A 13,013-nucleotide genomic window follows, 5' to 3' on the forward strand; every position below is an offset into this window, starting at 1 on the left:
GTAGTTTGTATTCTACAGGGATTCAATAAAATCGTGCCAATGACACAAGGCCAAGGGACTCAGAGTCTCTGTTCTGGTGTCACAAAGTAACCTTTCCCAGCAAACAGGAGCAACAATTTGCTGTGCGAGATGTCGTATCGGGTTAAGCCAGGCGTATTCATACTTTGCGCGCGTGTGTGTGTGTGTGCGTGTATGTGTGTGCGTGTGTGTGTGTGTGTGTGTGTTTCCACAGGGTAGGTCATAATGAGATCATCGGTGTGATGAGGTTGGGCTGCAGTGCTGAGGGTCTTGGCCGCGATCACTGGAACGAGATGCTGGCCTATCCGCGAAAGCCCATTGCACACTGGCACCCCCTGGTGGAGTCCAAGAAATCTGAGAAAGAGGTAGGTTGTGCAACTGAAGACCTTTTCAGGGGGAGCGGCTACTTGTTACTTGCATTATTTCAGCGCATCAAGATGCTGATGTCGCTGCGGCTGTTTTTGCGATTTAAGCTTTGTTTCCATCCGCTGAGAATGTTGTTCCCTGCAGCCTTGTCCACCGCTTGCATTTCTGGAAGGAACACATATATACAGATACTTCCCCCGCGTTTCAACTGACCCAAAAGAGACAAAAAAAGACTCGGCATATGCTTGATGAATCATCTCCGTGCGTCTGTGTGTGTGTGTGTGTGTGTGTGTGTGTGTGTGTGTGTGTGTGTGTGTGTGTGTGTGTGTGCGCGCGCGTATATGTGTGTGTCTGGACGTGCGTGCGTGCGTGTGTGCCCATCCTGCAGTGGAAGGCGAGGACAGCCAGTTTTGACAGCCAAGGCTCCTGCCCTTCACCCAGGCACCCTGCGACTCCCTGAACAGAGCCACCTGTGACCCAGCAGCCCAGAAGGGGGGTTCCCTCCCTCCTGCGGATCCACTTCCTGTCTGTCTGATTGAGGAGAAACACAACCCCACTGTCTTACCCCCCTCCCCCTCCCCCTCCCCCATTACTCCCTTATCCCTTTCTTCCTCAAGTCCAGTCCCAGAGCACTCAAGACCCGATCAAGTCAGCTAGCTGTGTGAGGTACCGTCGTTTTAGGGTCCGTAGTTTTTGGCAAGCAGGGCGGCTGGAGGCGTCCCTCGTCGTTCCCAGCTTGCAGGACTTGCAGGACAGCCAGCCCCGTGGACATTTTAATACGGAGCTGTGCGAGCAGAGGCGGGCGGGATGAAGGGAGACGGGAGACTTTCCGCCGGCTGCACACTCGGCTCAGTGCTGCCTGCTGTCTTTGATGGAAGAGCTCAAGCGGATATTGCTCCCTGACTGCAGGGGAGGGTCGAGGACACAGGAGCTGAGGCCATCTCCGAACCCTACAGCTCCCTCATTGAGTTTCACAGCACTGCGTTGCCATATTAAATACACTCAGTCCGCAACATTTCGCAACCATTAGACGTAAGAGCGCGCACTTTACGCCGCTTTGTGCACGGCAGGAATTATTTCTAAAGATTTGCCCCCCACCTCGGTGCACCGCAAGTCTCTCAGAGGTGAGATAGATCAGTTCTCAGTGCAATGACGTTTTGACCAACAGGTCAGGAAGGAAGAAATGCTGCACGATTGGTTTCCACATCAAAGCATATTGGCTGAGGCCTGCACCCCTGACTGGGATTGCGGAGAAAACGAACCTATTTCTAAAAATGTTTGTTCTAAAAATATCCCCCCCCCCCCCCACACACACACACACACACACACACTTTTACAGGAACTCACTTGTTGTTAGTGAGCTGTAAACAGGGGAATTGTGAGCACACTTTTCACTCCTGTTCCTCCTTCTCTGTTTGATGTTTGCTCTTTGGCAAACACATTTCCAAAAAGTAAATCCCACAAAGGCTCACCCTCCTCTCCAGCAAACACAGCTAGATTGCGCTTCATTGTCTTCTTTCGCACTTCTTCCTGACAGGTTTTTGGTGGATTTGTATAGTTTCATGTAACATCACCGTTTAATCTATGTGTATGTTTTCTTTTCTTTTGTTATTTTTTTTAAAACAATGAACCAGAGAAGAAAATACATATACAATTATATATATATATATCTATATATATCTATATATATATATATATATATATATATATATATATATATATATATAAAGATATAAAGATAAAGACGTTTTGGATATGTGTCGTCGTGTTGGCGATGGTGAAAAGGTGAACTTATAACTTTTCATGCAACCTTCTTAATGTTTTCCCTGTCATCTGTTGAACCCTTTTTTTTGGGGGGGGGGTGCGTATTCTTCTAGTCCCAACCAGATGCTCAATCAGCATCGTGTAGAATAGACCGTTGTTCACAATGTTTTATGTCATTGCTTTTGACACACAGATTCTCCTTTATAAACACACGTATATGTTTTGCTCTTTGCAATAATTTAAGGCAAAAGGAAAGAAAAGTTGAACAAAATGTTGATACTCCCCACTGTCATTTTTCGAGTAAAACAAGTGACGTATTTTACTGTTGGTTATTGTTTATTCATATATATCTAATGAATGGTTTCATTGATTTTTTTTTTTTTTTCAAACTAAAGCACATAAAGTATATGATATTGATTTTGATTAGAAGCAGTGTTGTGCTGATGATGACTTAACTGTAATTAAAGGCTGATTCATACTTCTGCCTCAGCTTATGCTGAGCATTGCCCCGTAGCCTAGCTACTGTATAGCCTCTGCTGGTGCTGCATTGCCAGTCTGTCTGTTCTGCTCTCTCTGCTTGTCCAGTGGGCCTCCCTCATCATTGAACACATTACAGTGTTTAGATGTCAGCCACTCCAGAAGTTTGCACTTCAAGGCAACAACCTGAAGCAGCTAGCTACAAGCTAGAAGCTAGCACAAGATCATATTGTCAAACTTCCTCAGTTAGCCTCCTCACAGTCTCAAACTGCTTCAAGCTGGCATAGGAAGAAGGTAGAAATGTATAGCAGACCGACAGGCAGACCAATCACAGCTGTCTCTGTGTCTCTGTCATGCATTAGTTCCATTTTTGTGTAGGCTACGCCGTGGATTACAGCAGAACGCTCAACTTCTCTGTCAAGCACATATGAGTCAGGCTTGTAGACAAAAAATACCTTTGAAAAGGGGGCTGATCTTACTCAAAATTAATTCCTTCAACAAGATGATTTCTGTCAGTGTTGGTTGCTTCTGTCAAAGCTGAGACTCTGTGACTGACAACTGCCGGCAATTGAGTCGAATGGATGCATTCGCACTCAATCACACTTACAAGACTGCGGTGCTCATATCCAGAATATTTCAGCTTTAATTACAGAAACATGTCACCCATCTGTAATACCTCAGTCATGGCAGTGAGCCACCGATGTCATCTGGTGTCAGCCAAAATGTAACTTTCTTCATGTTGTGGCCAAGTGAAAAAAAATGAAGCAAGCACATCAAAGGGTAGCTAATTTGTAATATTTAGGAACGGTAGGATGTCAAATCTATGAGGACTTCAATCAAAAACAAAATAATCAAAGACACTACTGATCACCGATTGGATGTGTTTGAGTGTCCCAGTTTCTTAACTTTATCAATGCCTCATTGTTTTCACCACATTTATTTTCTGTCATTGATTTAATTCTTAAATATCTGCGTTCACAAAGTTTCTGCAATGGGTCCAAGAGATTAGGCAGTCACCTCCAATGATTCTAGATAGCTTTATTTCTCAGTAATAACAAAATAAATTCAAATTCCTAAACCGTCATTAGATCAAGCAAATGAGTAATTTGTCCCCCAGCAACACACAACTTTTTCTCTTTTCATATAAAACACTGACCCATATAATTAAACAGATCCGCACTTTTCTTTTGTAATTAAACTCATTCATTCTCAAACACCCCTCCAGTTTTGTGTCTCAGCCTCCATTGGCGGTAGTTTTGTGTTGTGTAATTGCTCAACCCAGATACCATCGCCACAGTGGCGGTCAGGAAATGCTCAGCCGGAGTCAAACTCGTATCAGCACGGGAAACTTCCAGGCGACATGCGCAAATTGCATTCAGCGAGGCTTGCACAGATTATTCCTTTTTTCGATATGAGGACCGTTTGATTGAATAGCATCTCTTTATCTGAACAGCCGCCCCCGCAGCTTCTTCAATCTGATATGTGGCAAATGTTCTTGGCAGCATTTCAGGCGAAGGTCTAGACTGCCGGTGCCTCATCTGCTCAGCTGAAGCCAGTGGGAAGGGAAAAAAAGAAAAAAAGAAAATCATGTCTGAGAACTCAGGGGGCCTTGACATCGCAGACGTGAACGGATGCGTTCAGCAGACGCTTCCAGATCTGCTCCCAGCCATTTCCTCACTCGGTGGTTTCGCCACCGGGCGTCCACGGCAGCTGACGACTGAGCAGGCCGCCGTCTGCACCAGTGGCAGCAGCGCCACTTCCGTAATTGGCAGCGGGCGCGAGTGCGAGTGAGTCAGCGCGTCAAATGTTTGCGCTCGACGCATCACATCAGAGCGTCGACACTTCTCGATGAACAAGACTGTTAGAAACTCCCGCGGTGATTAAACGGTGAAATCTTCTTAGTCACAAGTTTCTTATATCTTTTTTTTGTGTGTGTGTGTGTGTGTGTGTGTGTGGTTTTTTTTTTTCTCCCCCGGGTGTTTTACCAACCGAGCCTTCCTCAGACAGCCTGATGTGTTGAAAATAGACCTGTTGAATTGTGTGTCCGTTACTTTCTGGTCTGTTTGAGGCCCTTTTTGCTTTGCCCACCGTTGTGACGTTACGTTATTGATATGATCTTGTGTCCCCTCACGATGACATGATAGCACTGAAATTTTCTATTGAACATTTTGTATTTGTACCGTTATGAACATGATAAACGTGTGATTGGCAGTGACACTTGTTAATTCAGACTATTATCGATTCATTTGTAGACTTTAGATCACGGCTCGCCAGTGAACTCAGTGTGTAACCAAGTAAACTCAAGTAGTATCTAGTTTGTTCTCCACCAATCATCTTTCCTCTGTTTTGAACAATTTTGACAACTAGGCAGCAGCTAATGGTTGCTTGACTTTTTCTTGTTTTTTCTCTCCTCCCATGGGATGTGAAGTGTTATCAGTTCTGTGATACAATTTTCTCCCCTTTGATTAAAAGACTGATGCAAAATTCTCTCTGAGACGAGTGTGCTCTTTATATGAATGCACGGGGTGTAATGACATTGCAGACAGTGGCTTAACAAGCAGGAAGGGGCACAGAGGAAATAAGATGCAGTCTGACTCCAACAGTCACGTTAAATGAACACAGAAAATGCACACACGGACACACAGCAAAGTCCACACACAGCCGCTAATAGGCAGAGTGACATTTTCACACTCTTGTTGCTTTGTCAGGCTTTATTATAATGAACATCTATATATAGAGATAGGCTGTGAGGAAAAGATACAATAATTAGTAGGAGGCTGTGACAGATCGAGAATCAACTGTGAGAGATGCTGGGATGAAATAGATTGTTGTTAAAATATGTTTTCTCTTTGAAGATTCAGACTGTGTGTGTGTGTGTGTGTGTGTGTGTGTGTGTGTGTGTGTGTGTGTGTGTGTGTGTGTGTGTGCGCGTGTGTGTGTGTGGACAGATCATCTTTGCACACCAGATGGATCGTCACTGTACTTTTCCTGGAAAACTTGCAAGAGAATAGCTGGGCTTAAAAGCCCCAGAGGAAGTACAAATGAAATTGAGGAAGTCTATCTAATGCGAAGAGATTTGCCAATGATGTCTCAACTACAGTTTTATCAGAAAAAACATCTGCGTTTGTTTAGGGTTAAAAGAGGAACACCAATGGTGCAGAAGAACACGTTTTCTCTGACTGCCGACTAATTTTGGCAAGAGTTCGGTGAAGCACCATTTTATTCATCTAATTAAGAGATGCTGACGTGCTGGAATGACTGGCCTCTCATCAATGGCTAGCAAAAAAACAAAAAAACAAAAAACAATGGTCTGCATGAATGTTATAGACAGAAGGTGTGCTCAGTCAGCTTAGGAAATAATATTCTTGTTGTTGACATGTTTTATCTGCCTGCCTACTATTGAAAACCCAGAAATCAGATGAGAAGTTTTCTCTTCATCGTGAGTCTGTATATGATTTGATAGCCGTCATCCCAGCCGTAGAGCTGCCCTTCCTCTGGGTTGTATTTAAGACTTGTGTGGGCGCCGTACCTCCTCGGGAAGTAGAACAGGGGCGCCTCCTCACTGAGCACCGCGTCATTAACGTCAAACACGCACTGGACTCGAGAGCGGCTGGCCAGGCGGGTGTTGTAGACCACGTAGACCGTGCCACAGACTACAAAAGCCGCCTCCGCATTCTCCCTTGGGCAGCGCGTGTCCCAGATTTGCTCTATGTCGAGCGTGGCCGGGTCCATCTTGGCAAGGTTGATGTTTGGTTCGCTGTCACCAGCGGCGTAAAGGAGCCAGAGCCCTTCATCGTCAGCCACCAGGTCCACAGCGGCCTCCGGATTGAGGCCGTAAACGCTGGCATGGCTCTCCATGGGGAACATGGCCATGTCCGTGACCAAGCCGCTCAGCAGGTCATATTTTACCACCTGCGTGTCCATGTCGACCTCCTGCTGCACAAGGTACAAAAAGCCATCGTAGACAGCAGCCCCAGGGCTGCTCCACTCGGCGGGCAGTCGGATCTGCCTGCCGCCGGTCAGGCCAGCAGAGCGGGAGAAGTCCAGAACCGAGTTGAACTGGTAAACGCTGTCCCCTGACGTCCCGTTGAAGACGTAAACCCTGGACGACCTTGGGTCTCTGGTCCACATGCCTTTTGGGCCGCCCACCCTCTTGAGGATCTTCACCGATCTGATGGCGGAGATGATTTCCACGCAGTCTGCAGATCGACACACAGAGCACAAGAGAGCCCCTCGTTATCATTGCCAGCACTGGAACAATCCCACATGGCCATTTGAGAGGTGATGTCTTGGGGAATCAAAGGAGCAGCGGTGGAAGAAACGTTCTAAGTTTAGGTGCACAGAATGGTTGCAATCGCAAATGGTCCTGTAAAATTGCAAAATGTATGCCTAAATTCACCAAGTTATTATATCTGAATAAAATCAACAGGTGATCAAAAGCAATCAAAAGCCCAAGGACTGAGCGTGGTGTCATTGGAGATGGCAAGACGTAAACCGGCGGCTCTTCCCATTCCCAGGAGACTGAAAATGAGCCGTGTTTGCGTTTCATTGCTCCCCTAAAATACACATTAGTTGTCAGGGTTGCGTTTCCAGGGGGCAAGGGGCTTGTTGCCATTGATTACCAGTTCTGGGAAGGGATGGAGATGGCTGTTCCCTCCCACTCTCCGGTGCGGTGAGTGGCAGCTGCTGCTTCACGGAAATCCAAAACCAAGAACGAAGGAATCGAATTACATGGATTTGATAAGCCTGATGTTATCCCTCTACCCAAAGACAGACCAATGAGAGGAAGAAATCAGCTTTTTTTTCCTCCCAAGACCTTGAGAGGAGAAGGACAAATCGCAGCATCCATTCAGATATATTAGCCCATCACTTTTTCAAGGTCCACTGAGTAAAATTTGGTCAAATGTATTATTTTCGTATTGGTAAAAGCTTCATATACTGGCCATTAATACATTAAGAAAAGTGTATACTCAAGGTACAATAAAAGGTTTTTTTTTTTTCTCCTCATAGAACAGTTCTTACATACATATACGTAAGAATATACATAGAGCAAGGGTCTTGTTCCCTTACTTGCCATCTTGGACCACCATATTTTTGAGGCAGCCAGTGTGGACAATCCAGTCCGCCTGCAGCACGTTTCATATTTAGCAAACAAACAAAGAAGAAGGCGGATGAGGTATCCAGGTTTGTGTGCGCAGGCCACCGTAGTTCACTGGCAATCTCGGGAGAGGGAAGGGGAGCAATAGAGTGCCGCAATCTAAAACGCAACCACCTGATGTCGCTGTTCTCAAAATCTCTAAACATTCCACACTTTAAGGCCTTCCTCCGTGTCAATATGGAAATTATCATTTTATCTGGGTTTGAATCTTTAGCTGTCATGTTTTCTCCCATTGCCTCGGCTGAAATTTGTAACGCAACCTCTTGAGCCTCGTCAGGCCGCCCGCGGCTGTCAATATCTGCCTCTTCAAATGAAGGAGAAGTCTGTACCGCTCAGGTTGGAGGAGCCAGGACACGCGGACTCGTAACTAGAGGGTGTACTAACTTTGACTGAAATACACAAACAAGAGGACGTCTCCTCAGTGTGGCCAGGGGTGAAATTAGCATTGCGCTTTACGGATTGTGAAACGGTGAAAAGTTCATTTTGGGTCAGTTCACTGCGGAATACTCAACGTGCTCAGTGTGCACAGAGCTGGGGACTAGCGCGGCGGCTTCAGGGCAGCTTCCTGTCTGTCCTCCCGCTGCCGAGATGCAGCTCCGCACTGAACAGACAAGACGGTAATAGGAAGAGAGAGCTCCATTATCCTCCAGTTGCACTGAGGGTTTGACTGGGAGAAAAAAAATATCCCTTGCAAAGCATTTATGCCGTTCATCTGTGGATTTATGCTTTATTGATCATTATTAGTGTAAATCCACAGGTGCACGTAAGCAATCAATGCTGCCTCCAGTCAATTTCTTTTCTTTTCTTTTTTTAGAGTTAACTGAAGCGTCTCGCTTTGGGACTAAATTATGTGCAGCCATGTAATTCAAGGTAAATTGTTCAGTCAAAATGAAGAAAAAAAAAATGAAACTTCTCTCCCCGATGTCAGTTGAGGCTCGGGTGAAGTTTTCAAATCCACACAACCATTCTTCAATCTAACGGAGGTAAAGAATTCCACCCACTGGGCTCCATGGGTTCCAACGGGGTTGGGGGTGAAGTAGGAAGAGAATAAACACGACTCCGTCTGCTCAGTTGGTGTCATCCCAATGTCCCCTACAAGATGCAGTCCAACTTTCTTTTTTCTTTGGGCCAAAATATCCACTGCAGCCTCCTTAGGGGCAACTGCATGGAAGCAAATACGCAAATACTGTCAAGAACCTAACATGCACCCTCCTCCTGGCCAGTAGACTGGAAAAGTCTGTCACTGTTTGGAGACTAACTGGGACTGCAGGTCTCATGGACAGTATGCAAGCTTGTTAAAGACTTGGGTGGAATTTCTCTTCCCTGAAACCGGCGGTTATACAGTATGAATTACTACCCCAAAAAAAAAAAAAAAAATTGCCACCAGATTCCCCTTCAGATATAAGATCGCATCAATTAAACAGTTCTGAATTCTCAGCGATAAAAATGTGATTGCCGGATTTACAAAGAAAGAAAACATTTAAAAATATTATTAAAAGCGGAGAGATAAGCTTATATGCAGCTGGACCAAATGGCCTCTTCTATCTTTGTGCTGTTTGCAAGCAACACTTGCGCCTTTGGGATCCAAACATTATGGAGACAAATGCGGCTCTCCAGCAGCACAAACAGCGGCACGGGCTCTGTTGGAATAAACGCCCTTGTGGAAAAGCATGACCGGCCCCTGACTCAACACACGCCGTTAAATGACTTGCAACAGCGGCACGCTTGTTCCCCATTTTCCAGCTGCGTGGCTCCCCCCCCCGGGACAGCAGAGGTGCAGAGAAGGGAGGCCGGTGATGCCTTGTGTTGTGCCGTGCTAAATTTAACTCTGGGGAGAACAGGCAGTATCCTATATAATCTGTAGGTTTATCTACCCGGCCTGAAAGGGGATAAACGATCAAAGCCGAGGTCGTTTCCCTTCCGCAGCTCACCAGAGACTTTCGACTGCAGCTCCTCCCACTCTTCCTCTTCCTCTCCTCCTCGGACCTCCTCCAGGCCCCAGGCGCCCTGCTCCAACACCTTGTCCGCTTTGCTGGCGCAAGCTCGCGGGGCACTCCACGACTCCACGCGGTCCATCTCGCGGTCCACCCGCTCCACGCGGGTGGCGGCGCCTTCCACGTCTTTGAGCAGCACGCCGTGATCGTTTCTCAGCCCGTCCACGGCCACGGCGGTCAGCTTTTTGAAATCCTGCAGCTCAGCGTGGTGGCGGTGGAACTGCTCGTGCCAAAAATGTATTCGATCCTATTGGATGAATGCAGAGGCAGGGGGGGAAACGAGTGTCATTGATATCATCTGAAACAAACAGCTGCAAGACAAAGAGGGTTTGTTGTGGTGCCAAGGTTTTGTTGCAGCACCGATGCTAATTCACTTTGTGTTTTGGGATTTCACTGCAGTCCGTCGAACTGGCAAGATGTTTTGATTCAAACCAGAAATTGAGCTGCAGGCGCAATAAAAAAAACAAAGCCAGCAGACATCTGTTTGGTGTGAGGGGTAATGCAGTCCATAGGCAGCTCGATCGCAAAGAAGTGCAGGTCTGAGACCTCGCAGCTCGTTCTTTCCTGACTGTGCTTTCAGACTGGTTGTTTATTCTCCAGGTGGAATATGACTATGCTTGGGTTATTCCTCGTTGCCCCATACTGACAGTGAACAAAATTTTAAGGCATTTTTTCTTTGTCAAGACATGGCAGATGTGAACAGGAAAGTCATGTCTGAATCAGGGAGACAAATATAACCTTGGTCCAGCTGATTTGGCATGAAGCTGTTTCTCATCTGTTTTTCATCATATGAACTAAATCACTACAAAAAGGGCAACAAGTACCTGGATGTGAAAGGAGGGTGCTTCTGATAGCACTTACCCCACAATAGCCTGTGCGTAGGTAAGCCACTTACAGAAGGAGCCAATGAGCACAATTTCCTGTCGTACCAAAGAACCACATGTGGAAAAGATGAAGTGCGCTGGGCAAAGAAGGGTCTTTCATTCCTGCATAGTTACCATGGTTTAGCATGTGAACTAGCAGTAACAGTATCATTTTTAGTATTGCTTGTGCCTGAAGTCACATCCCACTCCAAGACATTTAAGTTATAGAAATCCTAAAAAAATATATATATATATATATATATATATATATATATATATATATATATATATATATATGTATATATATCTTTTATAATTTGATGATGTTTTATTGGCAGGAGGGCCTGCAAAATGTCCAGCATTTTGAAAGTTGTGTGTAAGAGATAAAGACGCTAATCAGTGGTATAGCTGGTATTACAGAGTATGCTTGCTGCAACCTTCATAGACTAAGGAAGTGAGTTTTGACTAATTATCTCGGCCAAAAATTAAATTATAGAATGTTAGATCACAAAGCGGAATTTTTAACTTCCAATCACACACACATTCAATCCACATTCAGCTATTAGCACTTCTTTGTCCTGTTCATGAAGATACATAACGTGAGAACTCGAGGGGAAATAGTACATATACACATGTGCATATACAGAGCAGTATATGTAGCACAGCTCTGACTGTCTGAGATTGACTCTCTCAGATTGACTGAGGTCGGCACAGTCATGCCTGACAGGTAAATTATTACAAGCAAGACCTAATAACGTGATGGCCGCCGCACAGCCGCATCCGCCCTGGTTTCATTTCTTCACACTGCTTGCTGTGGGCCTGTGGTCGAATGGAAATGAAAGTTCAATAAGAACTTGCTGATGAATTTCGCTGCATCCACATCAGTGTAGAGACGAAACAGCATATTGGAATGAAGGCTGGGGGGCACACAGGGCGAAGGAGACGGCAGGGGCCAGCTGCCAGCTGAAAATTCTTTTCAAGTAGATTTCCACTGAATGAATTGTTTGCTCAGTCTCCCATTTGATGAAAGGGCTCAAGCCCTGTGTTACCCAAAATCCTTAAGAAAAAAAAAAAAGAGTTATTCCCTCAAGTCAATCACACATGTGATTCTTGCATGTCAAATGTTATCCAGTATCTTGTAAAATAAATCAGGAAACCCACAATATTTTATTCCTGCCTCTGGTCATTTTTTTTAAAAACACAGCCCAAGTTAAATTTTTTCCGAATGTCATTAAAGGGCTGCTGGGACGTTTGATGCCATATGGCAGCAAATGTTTCATTTTCATTTCACTGTTTATGCAGAAATTGCAAAGCTCCAAGACAGTGGGCGCTGCATGCATCAACTGATATTCCTCCAGAGGCCCTTTGCGCCGCTGACGAGCTGAGCAGAGATTGCATTAATTGCTTTGCCATAGTTTGAAAAAGGGGGAGAAAAGAGGCAAGAGAAAACATTTCAAATGATTTCACTCATTTTTTTTTTTGACAGTTCTTCAGATACATTTAAGCCGCAAACAAAAAAAGGGGAAATATAATACTGTTAATGTTTAATGAGTCTTTCTTACCTCTATTGCCAACAACCTGTTCTCCAGGTAATCCATCAGGCCCTGGTAGTAATACTGAGCTCCAGTCAAGGTCCAGGCTGTGGAAACGAGGAGCATGAACACCGGCTTCATTGTGAGCGGCTGAGTTTCTTTGTCGGTCCTGCTTTTTCTCTCCTTCTCTTGACGCGAGCACAACTTTTCCCTCGGAGCCTCTCACGCTGAGCCGAGCGAGCTGCTCGGTGTGACCGCACGCAGGGGGAAGTGAGGAGGACGGCGAGCGTGCGCAGGGCCGCTGCGAGAGTTCCCAATTATTCGAGTGCCGTGACTTTGCTGGAATGTTTTCACAAACTCTCAGGGAGGAGCTCCGAGCCTCTCAGCCCCTCTTCCGTCCTCACGAAGCCAGTGTGCTGCGCTCACTCTGCAGACTGTGCACACACTACCCAGCATGTAAACCGACATTAAGATCGCCAGTAAACAATAACTAAAGCGTTTAATAAGCCGTAAGGGCCCCGATCCTTTGGTGTTTGAAAAAGCAGCCGATAGTTCAGGTGCTGAACAGAAATCCTTTTGCGTCTATAAATGTTACTTGGAAAGTCTTCATTTGGAAGCACTTGGTGTTATTAATATTGCCAACACTGTCATTGCTGCAAAGGAACAACAGGCAGTGCCTAAAGAGGAGCGCTGGTACACCTTCCCAGTACAGGGGCACCTAAAAAGAAGGATGGCTGGTGAGCCTATATATATTTCTATTCATTGCTTCAATGTTGGATGTGTGTTTAGAGACACAGTTCTGAAGACGTGAGGTGGTTGCAACCAGTGGTTATTTCCTGTT

At 45.6% G+C, this 13,013-nt stretch overlaps 2 protein-coding genes across 2 annotated transcripts in view; one reads left to right on the forward strand and one right to left on the reverse strand.

Moving 5' to 3' along the window:
- The window catches only part of syt6a (synaptotagmin VIa), a 48,087-nt gene extending 46,029 nt beyond the window's left edge, over window positions 1–2,058 (forward strand). Inside the window, exons 6-7 of the mRNA XM_076042147.1 lie at window positions 233–383; window positions 773–2,058. Coding sequence (XP_075898262.1) covers window positions 233–383; window positions 773–844 — 223 coding nt within the window. The 3' untranslated portion in view covers window positions 845–2,058. The remainder of the gene's footprint in view (window positions 1–232; window positions 384–772) is intronic.
- A 2,516-nt stretch (window positions 2,059–4,574) lies between these two features.
- olfml3a (olfactomedin-like 3a) lies at window positions 4,575–12,567 on the reverse strand. The gene is made up of 3 exons (XM_076042149.1): window positions 12,203–12,567; window positions 9,715–10,024; window positions 4,575–6,824 (listed from the first exon to the last, which is right to left on the reverse strand). The coding sequence occupies exons 1-3, from the start codon at window positions 12,311–12,313 to the stop codon at window positions 6,040–6,042; spliced, it is 1,206 nt and encodes a 401-aa protein (XP_075898264.1). The 5' UTR covers window positions 12,314–12,567; the 3' UTR covers window positions 4,575–6,039.
- Window positions 12,568–13,013: the final 446 nt, after the last annotated feature.

This window comes from Nelusetta ayraudi, unplaced genomic scaffold (assembly GCF_046127955.1).
Source record: "Nelusetta ayraudi isolate G7.1 ecotype Tasmania unplaced genomic scaffold, CSIRO-AGI_Nayr_v1 ptg000070l, whole genome shotgun sequence".
NCBI classification, from domain to species: Eukaryota; Metazoa; Chordata; class Actinopteri; order Tetraodontiformes; family Monacanthidae; genus Nelusetta; species Nelusetta ayraudi.

Excerpts from the sequence above, each read along its gene's own strand:
- olfml3a (XM_076042149.1), bottom strand. The coding sequence starts at position 12,313 with ATGAAGCCGGTGTTCATGCTCCTCGTTTCCACAGCCTGGACCTTGACT. Across the intron at positions 10,025-12,202 it reads ACAGGTTGTTGGCAATAGAG|GATCGAATACATTTTTGGCA; the intron begins GTAAGAAAGACT and ends TTCATCCAATAG. Across the intron at positions 6,825-9,714 it reads GCTGCAGTCGAAAGTCTCTG|ACTGCGTGGAAATCATCTCC; the intron begins GTGAGCTGCGGA and ends GTCGATCTGCAG.